The 19,620-nt window shown below is 38.8% G+C and overlaps 1 protein-coding gene across 1 annotated transcript; it reads left to right on the top strand.

Annotated features, from left to right (window-relative positions):
- The first annotated feature begins 3,606 nt into the window (after window positions 1-3,606).
- Window positions 3,607-8,379, top strand: LOC119913006 (endonuclease domain-containing 1 protein-like). Its single transcript, XM_038732314.1, has 3 exons — window positions 3,607-3,870; window positions 5,445-5,783; window positions 6,550-8,379. The coding sequence occupies exons 2-3, from the start codon at window positions 5,460-5,462 to the stop codon at window positions 7,228-7,230; spliced, it is 1,005 nt and encodes a 334-aa protein (XP_038588242.1). The 5' UTR covers window positions 3,607-3,870; window positions 5,445-5,459; the 3' UTR covers window positions 7,231-8,379.
- The last annotated feature ends 11,241 nt before the right edge of the window (window positions 8,380-19,620 follow it).

Below are 19,620 nucleotides of genomic sequence, written 5' to 3'. Positions count from 1 at the left end.
AATTCATTGCTTGAGGTGTTGATGTGTATTTGATCTATTGAAATAATGTGAATTGAGGATTTGCTTTACAGTAAATTAGAGTTTTGTTAAATTAAACGCTCATAGGAGGCTTTAACATAATGATAACATAACTGTGCTTAAATGGTAGAGACCAGTCTGACACTTAAGTCGTACTTCATCAGTCAGCCGTCTTCAAGTAAAATATCCAAGCTTTGAGGGGCTACTGGATAGGAACTAATTCACTATTTAAAGGCCCATGTTTTATATACTTATTTTCATCTCGTTATGTTTCAAAAGAAAATGATGAGGACTAGCCAAAATCAAAATCCCATGATATTATTTTAAAATATTATTTCGCTTTGTATGTATTTCACTATATGGCAGATTATTGTGTGAATGTACTTTGGTTGTTTTTGGGTTTCATTTTAGAATGAATTACCATAAGTAAGCTCTATTAAAACAAACAAATAATGTGGACCTCACTCACTTCTAAACTCTGGTTCAAACTCTGTGTGTCAACTCTGTGTGTTTTTAGTCCAATGGATAATTTATTGTAACTTTTTATGCTGTGGTTCACACTCAAGAAAACAAACTGTAATGTTTGATGGTTGTTTTTCTCTCCTCTCACCTATAGACACACAGCGTTTGATTTTATCTATTGCTCCTCGCTGCCTTCCTGCCCATTGTTCCCACGGTAGCTGAAGTGGTGAAGTCGGTGTCCCCGACTGTGCGGAGTTTCTCCTTGATGCATAGCCACCTCAGGTCCAAGGTATCGTGGAGGATGGGAACATTAAGGACCAGAACCAATACAAATTCATATGTCAGACATATATAAGAAGAAAGAGAAAGCCAGGAAGTGCAAGCCTTCACAGAACACATCAACTCTTTGGACAGTAATGTGAAGTTCACACGAGAAGATGTTCACAACAACAGTTTGGCCTTCCTGGACTGCGCTGTACACATTGAAGAGGACAGGAGCCTGCAGATTGGTGTTTACAGAAAACCCACACACACAGACCAATACCTACTCTTCGATTCACACCACCCACTGGAGCACAAGCTAGGGGTCATGAGAACACTGCACCACAGAGCAGAAAACATACCAACAAGCACCCAAGCCAGAGAGAAGGAACAGAACCACCTGAAGGGGGCACTTACAGCCTGTGGATACCCTAAATGGACCTTTGTGAAAACAGCCACAAGATCCAAGAAGAACAAAACTACAGGGGAGGAAAAGAAGGTCAAATGCAACAACTTTGTGATTCCATACGTGTCTGGAGTATCAGAGAAACTCAGGAGGATTTTCAACAAACATAACATCCCTGTGTTTTTTAAACCCAAGAACACACTAAGACAGATGCTGGTACACCCCACAGACCGCACACCCAAACACAAGAAAAGCAATCTAGTGTATGCGGTCCAATGCAGTGAGGAATGCACAGACCTGTATATTGGGGAGACTAAACAACCACTACACAAACGCATGGCTCAACACAGAAGGGCCAACTCCTCAGGTCAAGACTCTGCTGTCTACTTACATCTGAAGGACAGAGGACACTCGTTTGAGGACCACCAGGTGCACATTTTAGACAGAGAAGATGGATGGTTTGAAAGAGGTGTCAAGGAAGCCGTCTACACCAGGGTTGAGAAGCCGTCATTGAACTTATCCCCCACTTACAATGCTGTCCTTTCATCACTTCCCAGGAAACTCAACAAACGTAACCTATTGGCCTCAGGTGAAGATACCAACGATGGTCGTTAAGTCTTGGCCAAAGGTAGTCTTAACGACTGTAACGACTGTCGTCACAGCAACGAGGAACACTAACGAACCAGCGGTATCGATGACCCGGGCCAACGACCCCACTGAGGTTAAATAGCTGAGTTTCCCAGAACTGAAGAAGTCCTTTGGATGAGGGACGAAACGTCTTCCAGTATCTTCAACCAAGTCCAGTTGAGCTTTATTTTAACCTTCGTTGGATAATTATGACCTGGATGACTGAGAATCTTCATAAACAAGAGAAGGTTTCTGACGCTCTACAACACAGAGAACAAGATTCCAGTGTTTTCTGCTTTAAAGTACGTTCAAGGGACTCCTTTGAAAGAAAGAGCCACAGGTGTGTTTTTCTTATTGACTAATAAGAAACGAAATAAATAAACAGTAACATTGTATTTCTCTCTGACTTTAACTGTCTCCATAATAAAATTTGATGGGAGAAATAAAAGAGAGAAAAATCTTTTGAGCGTGTTGCTTTGGCTAATTACCGTTACTCACACCTGTGGCCTGTCCAGCAATCCACTCGCTCAGTGAAATATGGCGGCTCATCATCCACCCCTCGCCAGTTAGTCAGTTCACCTTCAGTGGTAACCAATGCTACGGCTAAGTCTTGCACTTAAATTAGAGTTTTTTTGTCTTGTAGTTTTTCAACCGGGAATTAATGACCTTTTGTATGTGCCTTGTCCTAGTCTGCTGAAAACGCTGCCTGCCTGTTCAGAATTGTATTCTGGAAGACGCTGCACACATACTGCGAGTCCGTCCTTTGTTTCTACCTGCTTCAGCCTTCTCTTCATACAGAGCAAGTACTCTACTCTGTGTTGACATTTTTATATCCAGTAAAGTTAGTTAGAATCACTTCCTCGGATTTTATGTATCATAGCAACTAAAGCAGTCGAAAAAAAGCTGCCCGCTAGCACTTCCTGCTGGACGTTTTCAGGAGAGCAGCTGCCGTTTTCAGCTGGCAAAAAACGCTTTGGTGGACACCGGCCCTAATGCTTTGGATACGTTGTTAATGTCATGTGAATTGAAACTCACTCAGTCTGGATGTCAGAGGCACTTCGCTAAGTTGAAAGTGTTTCCTCCTTTAGTCTGAAATTTTGATGGCACTGTTTGCATGATGTTTTTGTAAATTTATAATTAGCCTACTCCCTTTCTTTTCAACGACTTGAGGTGGAGATGTTTGCTGCAGCTGCACTCGTCGCCCTTTTTCACCTGTTGGATCCCCAGTACTTTTGGTACCTAAAAAACGAGTACTTCATAAATTTAGTATGGACTTGGCCGAGCCTCACTTCTTGGCTTCCCTTACCCACCCCAAAGGAATTTTGATACCAAATTAAAGACAATATTTAAACATTGACAACATCAGAAAAAAAAAATTATAAATATACTTTGGCTGTGACTCTGCCCAAAATGAACTGTGAATGTTGGTTTCTGACAGCTGTGCTGCTGCAGTGAAAAACAACACTTGTAACCACAGACATGCTGCTGAAATGGGTGTGTCCATACTTGTGACCTACACTAATGAAGATCTCGTCTATAGCTGAGACTGAGCTTCCTGTTGGACCTCACGCTTCTGTATTTACAGTGTAAGTGTCACCAGAATTATCCGACATCAACACCTTTTTTTGTACCAGTCATTTGCACCAGGCTTACTGGAAAACAGCTATTTTGTCACATGTTTTAAGTTTTAACATAGAATAATTTAGCTTTGACCAATGTCTGAACTGTATTTCATATTTTACCATATTTAGAAGCTCTCTTGAGTTCTTCCTGATCTCCACCTGTATAAGAGAGGGACATGAACAAGTGTCTTCACTCTGAGATCTCTTTTCTTGCTTTTAAGATCTCTATAGATTAGACTCTTAAATTTTGATCTTTCTTTATTTCTTGATAGACATTTTTTGAAGACAAACAGAGAGGGAAGTTTTTGTTACCAGTTAGCATAGTATTCTTAGCAGCTATTGGCTTTGTGCACTGAGGATTTCAATAATTCATACTAGATATTTTCAGCTTTAAGTAAATTCATTCTACAATCAAGAGATAGTTCCTGTAAGACTCTTCTCTGAACGACGACTGCCACAGCATTTTATCTAAAGGTATGGGTCCTCTTTGGGATAGGGTCTGTTGCTGAAATGATTCAATTACATTCAGTTGGTGGAAAATATTACTGAATGTTTTCTGTATGGAAGCCCTAAGAGGCCATATATTCATACATTACATTCACATAGTGTATTTTGGTCTTTTCAATGTTTTCTTGCTTGTATTGTTTTTATTGTATTATGTTTCACATGCTCACAATAAAGCATGTTGTTTTATGGAGATTTTGAATTATTTATTCGTTATAACAGGATTACAATGTTTAATTTCTATTCAAGGTGTTTATGTGCAGTTGATTTATTGCTATGTGAAATACATCTGAAATGAAATGAGGATTTTCTTTGAAGTGAATTGGAGTTTTTCTAAATTGAACATTCAGGCTTGATATTGCCTCTTTAAACCGGGTGAGGCTTTTGAACTAAGTCTCAAGTTTTACACACTGTAACTAAACGTCACTTAACTTTACTCTTACAGCAGCACCTGTTGCTCTTTAATGATCATGTGAAATTTTGTAGCGCTGCTCATTCAGTCAGCAGACAATAACAATAATAACAATAACAATTTGCCTATGACTTCTCTTGTATTGCAGTGTAGAGATAGTTAGTGATATAATAATAATATATAAGTATAACAGAGAAAATAGTTTACTATAACCCTGTTTTATGTACCTATTTTTCATTGTTTTATGTTACAAAAGAAAATACTTTTTGGATGAGGACTGGCCAATGTGTTTGGCAAATGTAACATTGGCTGATGTTGCCTTAAATTTCCTCAAAATCAGATAAAAGCAAAACAAAACAGTATTTTTGGGTGCGGAAAGATGAAAAAAATTACATCCCCATGCAGAAAAAAATTTGACACGACCGTAAAAATGTTAAACCGTGGCCATAACCAACTATGGGCTTGGTTTAAATCATTTAAATCTCCTGATCGCTCAAAGTTAATTAATGTTATGTGTTCTTCTCAACATCCAAAAGGTCTCACACACAGTCCAGGTTCATACAGTGAAACTGTCAACTTTATAACTACAGTTTTTTGTTTTGCTGCTTAAATGTCCCACGATATTTCAGCGACATTACTGTGTGCGGAAATGTTTAAATTACTGACAGCAACCTCTTTCATTAAAGTTAATAGTTAAAGAAAACGGTTTTACATCAACACAGCACAATAAAGCAATCACCTGCTACACGGGACCATTAGAGGTGAGGTAAAGTGTCCATGCAGCTGCTGGTGGACTGCATACTGATTCAGATCATGTCGATGCTGCTGACGTCAAATTATCAGCCTGTAATCTCAACTATACTATACTACATTCAGCACAGACCTGCTGTATTTTACATGGTCGGATGTTTGCACTACCTGATCATAGCTTGTGTCTCTGTATCTCTTATTTTATGCAGCTTTAGTGAGCCAGGAAGTGTAGAGAAAGACCCTGATGAACTGTGTTCAAACCAAACACAAGGCTTTTCACACTGCCAAGTTCATGATAATTTATTGTAACTTTGTTACTGGTTCAAACTGTAGAAAAAAACTGTAATGTTTGACGGTTGTTTTTCTCTCCTCTGACCTAAAGACACAGAGTTTGACGATGACGTCCATGAAGATGTGGTATCTCTTGCTCCTCGCTGCCGTCCTGCCCATTGTTCCCACAGTGGCTGAAGTGGTGAAGTCGGTGTCCGACTGTGAGCAGTTTCTCCTCAACAAAACTCCACCAGATGTCACGAGCATCTTGGAGGGCAAGAAAATGGACGAGAACCGATACAAATTCATATGTCAGACTTATGACAATAAGAGAAGGTTTCTGACGCTCTACGACACCAAGAACAAGATTCCTGTGTATTCTGCCTACAAGTACACAGGGGGAACAGAGAAGGGACCATTCAAAAGACCCAAATGGAAAATAGAGCCACAGGTGTGTTTTTCTTATTGACTCATGAAAAACTAAATCAATAAATAATAATATTATATTTTTGGTACAAGCAAGTACTGCTGGTGCATCCACACCCACAGTAGAAATGCTACTATTACCTACTAAACAATAATAAAACTTTGCACAACTTTGCAATTTTTATTTTCATACTGCATATCAGTGATACAGCCTTGTTAATGTAATAGCACTAGCGAGGAGTTTCACAACTAATTTCACTGCCTTTTGATATAAGACATGCATGTAGGACGCTAATCTATCAATCCAGGTTGAGCCCAGTGAAGCTCCATTCAATTCACTGCTATGATTATTAACTGAAATTAATGGATAAGGCAGCTGATCTTCTATATTTTTGTTATTGTCAGAAAAACACCAACAGTACTAAAAATATTTTCTGAATTCTCTACTCTGTCTGTGGTTCCTAAACCTTTAGAAACAGGTCACATATATATTTTGAATTTTTGTTTAAATGCTCAGCTGTTTATAAGCAAACGTTACTTAAACAGCAGGGAATTGTGCATTTGTTAGGGACTATTTACAGCAGTGGAATGGTACTTTAGTATTTATGGCAGCAGGATAAACTACAATGTGCGTGTTCATGATGAGGAAGGAGCATGTTGCGCTGTGCAACAATGAGGTTCACTGATGTGTTTTAACAATTTTAACTAACTAAAGGAAATCTTTGCTGTGCATGAATTTCAATTTATTGTTACTCTGCCTGCATCAGTAACTTGGTCTTTAACTCTTACAGCTTGAGGGAAAAACGAATGAGAAGATGATGTGTAATGCAGATGACAACACAATTTACGTCAAGCAAGCTGGGATCAAAGATTACGAAACCATAGAAGGGTTTAACAAGGGCCATTTAATTCCATACTCTTATGGATCCACCACATCTGACAAAAAATCCACCTGTACGCTAACCAACATTGTTCCACAAGCAATTACATTCAACGGGGGAAGCTGGAGCACAATGGAGATGTGCGTCAAATGTGTTATGGACAAATACTGCAAAATCAACAACGGTGGTACTAAAGCCTATGTGGTTACTGGAGCAATACCCAACGACAGAAACAAACAACTCAATAAAAAGATTAATATTCCTGACAAGCTCTGGTCAGCATTCTGCTGCTACAGCCCCGAAGAGAAAAAATGGATAGCAAGCGCACACTGGGGTGAGAATGTTCCAGAAAATGAATCTGAAGAGAAAAATGAAAAATATGTAAAGATTGAGACTCTGGAAGAACTCCTCAATAAACTGAAGGTAGATGTGTTTCCTGGAAAAGAGTGTCCTCGCCATACAAAGATTAGTTTTACCCAAAATCTAACAACTGCTCATGCCCCCCCTCTACTTAAACCACTTCTGCCTGTCCCATGTAACATCTGCCCCTTTCACCACAACATCTGGTCAACTATATCGAGTCCTGCCTAGTCTACAGCTGCCTCTCCCTTTACCACATCTGTAGTCAGATGTGTCTTTGAGGTTCAATCTGTACAACAAAAATATTCAACTCTGGTGAAAAATAGGGACATTCAAACCAAACCTTTAATCTTTGTTTATTCAACTATGTTCAAAATTGAATGAAAATGTATAATCAGCAGCTAACATGAACGCATATATAAAAATAATTAATCGAGATATTGCATCATCTTAACTACAAAAATTATTCAATGCAGAATTAACAACCTGAAAATGTTTCGCAATGTGTCACAAATGTTTGAATCTTCATGCTTCTAAACATGTTGGTCTTCAGATAATTGATGAACCATACAGAGAATGCCAAACTGTGCAATGTAATATATGTTATGGCAATTTGTATCTCATAGCATTATTGTTTGTTTCTCATACTGTTTGATGTCATTCATGTATCAAAATGTACTTCACCGAGGTCACCGTCAGTTCAGTGTTCTCCACTACGGCATCCTCGGTACTTTCCTACTTCTCTATTCTCATTCACACTGATGACCCTGGGCCCAATCCGGCCGGACAGGTACCAGACAAAGTTCCTGTTTGCAACTCGTTGTTTTAGTAATTGCCACTCGTAGTGCTTTGTCCCCTCACAGCAAAATTTCTCATTTCTCATTTATTTATTTAAGGACAGTGCACATTAATCAACATTTCTGTAAATGTGCCAGTGTTAGCCAGCAGGCTAATTTTCAACTGTAGTCCGACAGATGCTAAAAACAACCACACTCCACTGCTCCGTAAAACACATGCACTCTTCTCCTTCCTTTATACTCTCCTGCAGACTGCTCTGTACTCTGTATGACTTGTACCTCTGAGGCCTCATAAATACGGCAAAGACAACTCTGTGTTCGGGGCCAACTTTAATTTACATCTCGGTTTATTTCCATTACATATCCAACTGACTAGAATCCATCTATCCTTTATTTATCTCTTGTGAACATATTTTAAGATTCTGTCATGAGCCCTTTATTTACTGAGGCCCCAGGGCAACATCTAGCGTCCTTTTCTAATGTAAAGCAGTAAACTAAGTGAAGATTGGAATAAACATTAAAACAAGATATATTGCTTATATCAGCAAACTTAAAACTGCCTTGGCCGAGGTGTTTTGGTTATTTTTGCTGGGAACAATGTCTAAAAGTTGATGGAACACTTCTATAAACAAACTGTGGCCACTCTGCTCAAAAAAGCATTATTTTTCTGTCAAAACATTGGTGCTACAGGTACTGACTTAATTTATAGGAATATTTGAAAATGTCTCCATAAATACATTTCTAATTCTACAAAGAAAAAGAAAAACTTTGATCATTATAAATATCATGACTCTGTGAACTGATATCACCATATGAATATTAAACGGGAAGCAGCTATAAGTGTTCCAGATATTTCACTTATATATTTCTGTAGAAATTGGTAAGTCTTTAATTGAGTAATTGGATATTAAAATAGTCTAAATTACAAATTGTCCTACTTTGGTCTAAGAGACAAACAAACAATAAAAGACATGTGTGCAGAATATATCACAAAACCAAACAGCATCTTGTTACTCTAAATTTGGTAATTTGTATTGTACCACTACTTAGATTTTGTTTTCCCTGTAACTGAGAAGGGGATGTCATATTTAGTAAAATTCCTTTGGTTTGTCAGTGAAAACTGTTTTGTCTCCAGATGAGAGAGTTTGATGATTTATTCCAGCTACAGTGATGTCACCTCTGTCTCCTCCCTGAACATTTGTTTTTTTTCTACGATAAATAAATAATTACAGTAAACCAAACCCCTGTAAGGAGTCCCAAGTGTTAAATATTTGTGATTTTAACATGTAAATGAAGCAATGTGGTATAATCTGAGAAGAAAATAAAGGTATTTTTCAACTTTTTCTCATCGTTTCAACTTCGAAGACGTCTCGGCTGCATTACATTAAGTTTACTTAAATCAGGGCTCTACAATTCGACCATTTCAGCTGCATGTGTCCCTAAAATAGATTGCATACCTGAAGACCAAAAATTATTCAGGAGCACTAGGGCTGGACAATTAATTGAAATTCAGAGCCTCTAACCGACATTTTACCATGTTGGTTTTTTATAAATAGTTTCCCCACTTTGGGCCAATCCCATTTCACCCCTTGTTTTTTCGTATGTACCCCTTGGCCCTTAAAACAGAGTTACAAGGGCCAAGGGGTTGAATTATTCCCCTACGAAATGTAACAACCCTTCAAGAACTGAATACGTCATCAGTAGTCGACGACGGCTCTGACGCTAATAGAAGAGGCGAGTTTTTACAGGATTTCTTCATGACAATGATTGAAAACATATCCACTATGCCGTCTACCGCTGTGGTAATCTCTCTCGTATGGTAACGTTATATCACACATCAAGCGATCTAACAAGTCACCAATTAAAAATAAAAAGCACAGCTTCATTACCAGGTTACTTGTGCTAGGTTCGAAGGAGCTAAGTGATACAAACTGTACCCATAAAAGGAAGTATCAGGCCAGGTAAGTTGTAACCAGTAACCTTTACTCACATTACTTTTCAAGTAACAGTTGAAACACAATTACATAACATACATGAAAAAAAAAAGGGGCCCTTTAAAATAAATGAGTGTTTGTTTTTTTTCCTTTTGTAGTTGTTAAAGTCTGTTTGTGATCACTTCCAGTATTAGTCAATAGTTCTGTGACAGTTTCCTTGTTTAAGAGGAAAGTTGGCACTTTTGGATGAAGTGTTGTACCAGCTCAGGCAACCGATACTTTCCTGTTCGATGATCTGCGTCTCTTCAAGATCACACTGGGAGGCTCGCCATCGATAGAAAGGGATCTTCCAAGTAGTTCTCGCTCTGTTCATAAGACCTGACCTGTTTTTGCAAACAGGACTTTAAAACAATGTTCTATATATCTATCTGTTGTATAACAATCATACTAAAGCATAACAACCATGTAACATTTAAGCATCACATGCTGCATAATACTCAATGATCACATGTTCAGGCATAATGTTCCATGTGACCACATTTTTTCCAAGGCTGGGGATGTCAATTATGAAAAAAAAAACCGACTCAGTCTCAAAACAGTTGAATATTTCTTAATAAAATTCTTGACATATAACAAATGTGAGACATTGTTCCATTTTTCATTTATCATTCTTGAAACAACTTCAACTTTACTCAAGTTACAGATTTTTAATCCATTACACCTCATCACTGCCAGCACTCATTAATTATTATTACACTAGGGCCTATCTAGCTTTCCTGCTAATTATCATTACACCTCTTTTAATAAGCTACTGTAGATATCCACATTTATTACTATATTCAATGGTTCGTATAGGCCTACTTTATTATATTCTCTACTCACTAACTTCAACTACTATTATTTCTTTTCCTTTTATGCCTTGCGAGTATCTGCAACAAAGAATTCACCCTCGTAGATCAATAAAGTATTCCGATTGTGAAAATGGATAGGATAGTGGGAGAGATGTGGGTTCGATTCCCACTGTGATACGTGTCCCTGAACAAAACACCACTAGTTACTCTCAAGGTGCGTCCTTTGACAGCAATTGTGATTTGCTTTCGAGAAAAGCTTCAGCTAAATGAGTGATTATTTATGAAACAACACACAGATGTGTTTTATTTAAACACACTTTTATTGCAATCCCCATCTGCTGTCTCTGACAATCTGAAGGCATTTGTTTGTATGTTGTATAGTGATTTCTCCAAAATCCTGTTGGTCATTTATTGATAAGACGGTTATAATTGTAAACGCTGGTCATCATTGTTTCAATGAAACCCCTACCAAGATGTGTCGATATCAAAAGTGACCAGTAGGTGTCACCGTGGAGACGAGTGTTTTGAAGCCTCGACACAATTCCGGAAAACATTGCTTCAAACGTTTCAGTGTTTCACAAAGCCTCGCTTTGCCCATCACTACTATAATCATCCTGCATTTCACTAGCTTACCGAGACAAATAGAGGTGGAAAACGGATTTGTTCCAAACTCACGGTTGCTCCTCCTTATCCTGTCTTCTGTGTAGTTTCTTTAGCTTGCTAATACACCTTACTTTTATCACTCTGTTAATTTTCTCTTTTCTCCTGTCGCCATCAAGCATGTTCGTCTCCTCTTTCTTTCTCACATACACACGCGCAGAGTCTCACAGGATCACGCAGTTGCGTCATGACCTGTCAATCATGTTCAGCTGGGGGAGGAACTGTCGCTTCTGATTGGCTGATTTTCCTAAAGGGATATTACGCTATTTTAATATATTTTTTACATTATTTTAACTTGCATTACTAGAGAAGCTAGCTAACAAGAAAAATTTTTATGTTGAAATGACATTAAACTCAGAATAGCCATGTCATCTTAAATTATACAAAGAAAATACTTGTATTCTGAGAACGAGTGTGCCTCTGAAAAATCTCCATTTCGAAGGCTATGTAGCCCTTCCCCTTTGCCCTACCCCTCTATCGCAACAAGAATCGGGACACCCTACCCCTAGACGTGAATGCACAAAACGGAGGCGTAGTGGCAAGGGCTGAAATGGGATTGGTGTGTTCATGTACTTATCCCTTAAAAACACGCTACCATGTGTGTGGTCATGTGATGTCCAGTCCTGCAAAGCTTCCAGACCGGAGACTGGCGCTAACCGCCTTCACTTTCCAAAAGTTGGCGAAACAATAACCATTTTATTAACGGACTTGCTGTGACCTACACAGTACATTTACTGCCAGACTGACAACAAACTTGCTCGCTTCAACCGTCCCTTTCTGCTGCTCGCGCTCTCTCAATCGCTCCACCCCTCACTCACTAAAAACATACACTGCACTCCTTAAAACATCTGATGTTAACTCTGCTGCTCTTGTAAAAACAGCTGTCATGTAACCTAGATATTCTTTGATGAATGAGGAGAAGAAGCTAGCAGGCGTGTGTTGTTGTGCTCCTACGTTGATATAGTAGCCTACTACTGCTCAATAGGCATATTTATGTAGGCTTTAATCAAAAAGGACCAGGCACCACGGCTGGTGATCGCTCCGGAGGAGAGGGAAGACAGCCGAGATAGAGCCATGCTGGCCTAGCTTGGACCTATGGCTGATCCCGGTAAATGTCCAGTCTGGAGGAGATGGGTATCGTGCTGCCAAACACCGGAAAATCGAAGACTGTTAAGCCGACATCTTTACACAGACCTGCCCCATCAATGTCCTGGAGCATGCAGCGGGCACACCGTGCTCTGTCAGAGCGCAAGGCTCGGCCGAGATGAGACGAGGCGGATTCTGTGTTTACAGCTGTGATGCTTGGTGCTTAAACAGTCAAAGTGGATGGACACTGTTTCCTATATGTCAGACTTCATATGGAGGCTACATATCTCACATTATGCATTGGAATACTGTCCACTGAACTCACTATAAATGTTCATGCTGTTTACATAGCCGACTGTTATAAGGCTGCTCCCGCTACTGGCTTTATATTTCAGAAGCTAATGTTAAGTAGCCTACTTCTGATGCTGCTATTATTTAAATAGGCTAGAGATAGGCTATGCAGGTGAACATACTTCAGATAGGGGTTGCACTATTAGGCTACGCACTTGTGTGCTCCAGCCCTGCATGCCATTCTCACTCCCCAATACAGATCAGCTGTCTCGTCTAGTCTCATACTGTAAATTACAGTCTTATTTGTGCGGGTCTGACTAATAGTGAAAAGCTCATAAAATAACCTACTGGAGATGCATTAAAAATCACAAATGATTCACAGTGACTTTGGTTTAATGACACAATAAATGCCATTCTGTTTTTTTGGCTGGCCAGCATGTCTATTTTTTTTTGTGTGTCTTGTAAGTTGACTTTGTTTTTAGCACATTGGACCGTGAGAAACGGCATTTCGGATGTTTTAAACCTAAAAAGGAGAAGCTTTATACAGGCCTGTTGCCCGGCCCGCATTTAAGCTATGACGTGAAAACTGGCCCGAAGCCCGGCCCCTGGGGTGTAAATAAGTCGGGAGCAATTTGTCTCGGGCTGAAATGCAGGGCTCTAACCAACGCTAGCCACGCTTAAATGAAAGTAGAGTTCTTTTGTCTAGTAGTTTTTCAACTTGCAATTAACAATTGATTGCCCGAGTCTGCCACTCGTGTTTGAAGACGCTGCCTGCCTGTTCAGAACTGTATTCTGTGCGATGCTGCCCTCCAGCCCAGAAATGTGTTCTTGGAAGCCACTGCTTGCCAGCCCTCTCAACTCTATGCACAATTCCCACGCTTTAGTTAATCTGTTTGCACATCCTTGCCTTTTGTAAATAAATCTACCTGAGTTCACTGTTAATCTGCTTTGTGTACGCTCCTGTGTCCACACAGCAAACCCCTACATTTCTTTTTTTTTATTTAAAACACAACAACAAGAAGCCTGCTACTACGAGTTATGTTTACGTCATGTTAGCCTAAACACGGTAGCCTTTAGCATTTAGCCAATGCAAACGTCATGCAGAACATAGTTGGCTAAGTGATACAGCAATGCCAGCTGTCTCAAACAAATGGACTGGTAATGTTTATTTCAGGATAAGAGTATAACATGTATAAATATAACGTGAACTGATACTCAGTCTGTCTGAGGTGCTTCGCTAAGTTAAAAGTGTTTCATCCTTCAGTCTAAAAAGTTGATGGAACCATTTGCATCCTGTTTTGTGAATTTATTATTACTCCTTTTCTTTTCGCTGACTCGAGGCGGAGCTGTTGCTGCAGCTGCACTTGGCGCCCTCTAACCTGTTGGATCCCCTGTAGCTTCGTTTTCAGAACTTCGGTATCGACCAAATTGTCGGTTCTCCTGACATACCTTCCACAAGCAGCAATCCACCAATCACAGTTTTTTTGTAATGAGTGTTCTCATTACCACTTGTCGCACACTTTCACCTGTTGGATAAAAATCAAAGTAGAATTTCGCGTGATGAATGTTTTCTCTCATCACCATGATGAGTGGTCAGTGTTTTAAAAGCTGCTTTCAGTGTGTGAAATTTTCAAACAATCTGTTTCAATATTTTTATAAGCTTTGACAATGCTGTCACTGGTCCAACTATATGAGTTATGGCTGAGCCTCACTTCTTGGCATCCCGTCCCCACCTCAAAGGAATTTTGATACCAATTAGAAGACAATATTAGACATTGACAACATCAGAAATTAAATTAAATTATAAATAAACTTTGGCTGTGACTCTGCCCAAATGAAATGAACTCTGAATGTTGGTTCTGCTTTCTGACAGCTGTGTTGCTGCAGGGAAAAACAACACTTGTAACCACAGACATGCTGCTGAAATGGGTGTGTCCATACTTGTGACCTACACTAATGAAGAAGATCTCGTCTTCAGTTGAGACTGAGCTTCCTGTTGGACCTCAGGCTTCTGAATTTACAGTGCAAGTGTCACCAGAATTATCCGACATCAACACCTTTTTTCTGTACCAGTCATTTGCACCAGGCTTACTGGAAAACAACTATTTTGACATTCTTTGTATCTGGTCACATGTTTTAACATAGAATAATTTAACTTTGACCAATGTCTGAATTGTATTTCATGTTTTACCATATTTAGAAGCTCTCTTGAGTTCTTCCTGATCTCCACCTGTATAAAAGAGGGACATGAAGAAGTGTCTTCACTCTGGGGTTCTTGTTGCTGTTCTGAAGATTAGACTCTTTTTATATTTTTGATCTTTCTTTATTTCTTGATAGACATTTGAGGAGAAGGAGCATAACATTCTTAGCAGCTTTATGCATAGAGGATTTTTATAATTCTTATTAGATTTTTTCAGCGTTAAACAAAAACACATTGTTCATTCTACAATTGAAAGACAGTTCCTGTAAGACTCTTCTCTGAATGCCGAATGCCACAGCATCTCATCTAAAGGTATGGTCCTCTTCTGGATAGGTGAACAATTTTAGTAATAAATTATCTAATTGGTGTTACAATGAATGACTGAGCAGTTATAAGTCATATGATCTATATAAGATGATTTAATTACATTTAGTTGGTGGAAAATGTTATTGTAGGTTATTTGATCTATATGGAAACCCTATGCAGCCATACAGTACGTAGATTTTATTTATTCCGTTTTCCCGTGATCCATCCATCGTCAACCACTTATCCAGTGTACAGTGTTGCAGGGGGCTGGAAGGCGGGGTACAAAACACCCGTCACCCGAACATACACACTGCACACAGAAAGCCTAGGGCAACCGGGGTTTGAACCTGCAACCTTCTTGCTGTGAGGTGCCACCCCCATTTTCCTGTGACAATGAGTTAAAATCAAGTTATTTTTGTCAATATCTCGAAAAAATATTGTTTTACCGAGATAATGACAATTACGTTCAGATCTTGAAAAAAAAAAAGATAGTCCAGCACAGGGGTCAGCAAGTAACTTTGGCATCAGTGTGCCTCGTTAGCTAGTTGTTAGAGCATGGGACACTCACTGTAAGGACTGTGTTAGAGTCCCACAGTGGGTGAATATGTTTTTTTATCCTCTTCAACAAAGTAATATGGAGACATTATCTGCACCAGGAAAGCACAAAATTAAGGTGGCAGGTGACAATTCAGAATATAAAATATTATTTTTTAATGCAGTAATCTGTAGCTTATTATTGTTTTTAGCTTAAGTTACTTTTTTGGACAACACAGTTTTCTTCTATATTTAAATTGCATTGCAGGCTTATTGTGCAAATAAACCTTTTTCATAGCATTGTTATTTGTTAGTCAACATTTCTTGGTGTGAACTATTTCTCAGAACACTTTTGTGCATTCAGCACAGACCTGCTGTATTTTATATTGTCTAATGTTTGCACTACCTGAAAAAGGTTTCTTTCACTCTGAGGCACAGTTCACGTTGATTTTCTGATCTCTGTAGATTAGACTTTTTATATTTTTGGTCTTTCTTTATTTCTTGATAGACATTTTTTGAGGAGAACAGAGAGGGAAGTTTTTGTTACCAGTTAGCATAGCATTCTTAGCAGCTATTGGCTTTATGCATAGAGGATTTTGATAAATCATATTAGCAGGGACGTGCACAGGGGGGTTGCTCTGGTTGCCCGGGCAACTGCCCGTTTGCCTTTCCTGACTCAAGTTGCCCTTCCGACTCGCCCTTCCGAGAAAAAAAAATAAAATAAAAAAATAATCGCGATCGCAAAGCCTCATTCACTTCCATTCGGGCACCGAAAGTGAAAGTCAGTAGGGGAAGGGCAAACTCTGTTTAAGTGGCTGCACTGCTGCAGCGCTGCCTGCACGTCAGTCGATTCTGTTCCCTACCGGAATTCCTGTTTCCTTCCTTTATGCAATCATACTACAACAAATCATGCGTAGTTTTGCCCAGTTACCATACGTGATACGTACCAACAGAAGTGAATACGAGCTAGAAGCGCAACTGAATGTACGGGAAGCCAAAAGGTTAAAAAAGGATTGTATTTTTTTCCGAAATCTAAGCGTTTTTTTATTTAATATTTTATTAGAAGCGAGTTTTCCCCATCTGTCAATTCAATCTAGATTATTTATTTTCAAATAAAAAAAAAAAGGAAAAAAAAAATAATAATGATTAAAAAAAACAATAAACAATAATATAAGGAACTCTTTTTCTCATATGTATTTTGGTGACATTTATATTGTTAATACATTTTGGATACTGTGTTTAGTGCCTTTTTTCAGGTCAGAGCAACTGCCCTTCAAAATTCCTGTGCACGTCCCTGCATATTAGTTCCTGTAAGACTCATCTCTGAACGTTGACGGCCACAGCCTCTCATCTAAAGGTATGGGTCCTCTTTGGGATAGGTGGACAATTTTGGTAATCTGTTGCTGTCCATTTATTTACATTACATTTTGGTCGTCGTATGTTTGCGCTACCTGATCATAGCTTGTCTGTCTGTAGCTCTTATTTTCTGTAACTTTAGTGAGCCAAGAAGTGTGGAGAAAGATCCCGATGAACATCCTGTACTTAGTGTGTTCTTTAACCAAACACAAGGCTTTTCACACTGCCAAGTTCATGATAATTTAATGTAACTTTGTTGCTGTGGTTTAAACTGAAGAAAACTGTAACGTTTGATGGTTGTTTTTCTATCCTCTGACCTAAAGACACACAGTGTTTGACGATGACGTCCATGAAGATGCGGTATCTGTTCCTCCTCGCTGCCGTCCTGTCCATTGTTCCCACAGTGGCTGAAGTGGTGAAGAAGGTATCCAAATGTGACCAGTTTCTCCTCAACAAAAATCCACCAGATGTCACAGGCATCTTGGAGGACAAGAAAATGGACAAGAACCGATACATATTCATATGTCAAACTTATGACAATAAGAGAAGGTTTCTGACGCTCTACGACACCAAGAACAAGATTCCTGTGTATTCTGCCTACAAGTACACAGGGGAAACAGAGAAGGGACGGCCCTGTCTCAAATGGAAAATAGAGCCACAGGTGTGTTTTTCTTATTGACTCATAAAAAACTAATTAAATAAATAGTAATATTGTATTTTGGGTGCAAGTAATAACGGCTCGGGCCCTCCCACAGTAGAAATGCTATATTACCTATAAACAATAATAAAACTTGTATCCATGCTGGGAATAAAACTCGTCATCATACTGCATACCAGTGATACAGGCTTGTTGATATAGTTGCAGTGTAGACCAACAAACCTCAATGCTAAGCTATAATTATTGTATTGTATGATTATTCATTTAAATTAAATGATAAGGCAGCTGATATTCTATATTTTTGTTAATGCCAGAAAAACACCAACAGTACTACCAAAACTTTCTGTGGTTCCTAAATCTTTAAAAACAGCTCTCATATATTTTCATTTTTAAAAAAGGGTCAGCTTTTTTTCTACTATTTTTACATTTTGTACTCTAGTGAGTATTTGGGGCAGCAGGACAGTGTATGTGGGCTGAGTTAAAATAAACTACAGTGTGTGTGTTCATGGTGATGAAGGGACATGTCGCACAGTTCAACAGTGATGGGTTTTAATAGTTTTTGTACAACACTGGAGCTCTATGGCTCCGAGGAAGAAGAGATATCAGGCTGAGCCTTTCTGTGCAGCTTTACATAAATTCTGTTATTTAACTAAAGATCAAGGATATTTTACTGTAAATTTAATTTATTGTATTGTTACTCTGCCTGCATCAGTAACTTAATCTTTAACTCTTACAGCTTGAAAACAGAAATAACAAGAACATGTGTTTGTATACCAAAAAGAAGACCTACACCAACCAGGCTGGGGACAATGATTACACAAACAAAACAGCATATAATAGGGGCCATTTAATTCCAAGCTCTTACGGGTCCCAGATATTTGACAAAAAATCCACCTTTACTCTGACCAACATCGTTCCACAAGAAGAATCATTCAACCATGGAAGCTGGAGCAGAATGGAGAAGTGCATCAAATGTGTTATGGACGAATATTGCACAGACAACAATGGTGTGACTGAAGCCTATGTGGTAACTGGAGCAAAACCCAACAACAACAACGAACAACTCAATAACAGGGTTAATATTCCCTCCAAGCTCTGGTCAGCATTCTGCTGCAAAAGCCCCAAAGAGAAAAAATGGATAGCAAGTGCACACTGGGGCAAAAATGTTCCTGATGAACCTAAAGGCAAATATCTGCCCACTATCACTCTGGAGAAGCTCCGTGAAGAACTTACTGTAATAGCCTTTCCTGAAACAAAGTGTCCTCTCCAAACAACCGTTAGTGAGTTTTACAAAAACCAAGACCCAGACTGCGAATGCCAAAAAAACTAACCATTTTCCCCCTCCCACTTAACATCTGCCCCTTTGACACCACTTCTGGCCATCCCACCATCTACATCTGCTTCTCTCTTTACCACATCTGTGAATACAGAGGTTTCTGTGGGGTTCAACCTGGAAAATATAAAGCTTTGGTAAAAAGAAAAAGGGACATTCAAACAAAGCCTTCAATCTGTAAATATTTCATTATGTTTAAGAGTGAAATAAACTTTAAAAAAGGATCAGCAGCTAACATGTATGTATAATTAAACTAATCAAGATAATTAACTAAAAAATGAGTCAATGCCGAATTAACAAGTTGAAAATTGTTCTGTCATAAATGTTTGAATCTTCAGACTGAGCTGTTCGTTTACATTTTACTGTGCTTTACTTTTTTGTTTAATTTAATTTCTTCTGTTGACTGGACACTGGATAGAAGAAAATTTCCTTCGCTTAGTTTCAGATAGAAGACACTTTGTAAATGTACACGAGGATGTGAATGAAATAACCTGCAGACGTCTGATACTGTGTGTGAAGTGGAGATTTTATCTTCAGAGTGAATCAAATCAAGCTTTTATCAATATCTCAAACTTCTTGTATGAAGAGAAGTTACATGATATTATCTTATAATTA

The sequence above is a fragment of the Micropterus salmoides genome, unplaced genomic scaffold (genome assembly GCF_014851395.1).
Source record: "Micropterus salmoides isolate LMB-PRFRI ecotype aquatic unplaced genomic scaffold, ASM1485139v1 Ms_hic_scaffold_2, whole genome shotgun sequence".
Lineage (NCBI taxonomy): Eukaryota > Metazoa > Chordata > Actinopteri > Centrarchiformes > Centrarchidae > Micropterus > Micropterus salmoides.
This window is presented reverse-complemented; position numbering and strand designations above follow the sequence as displayed.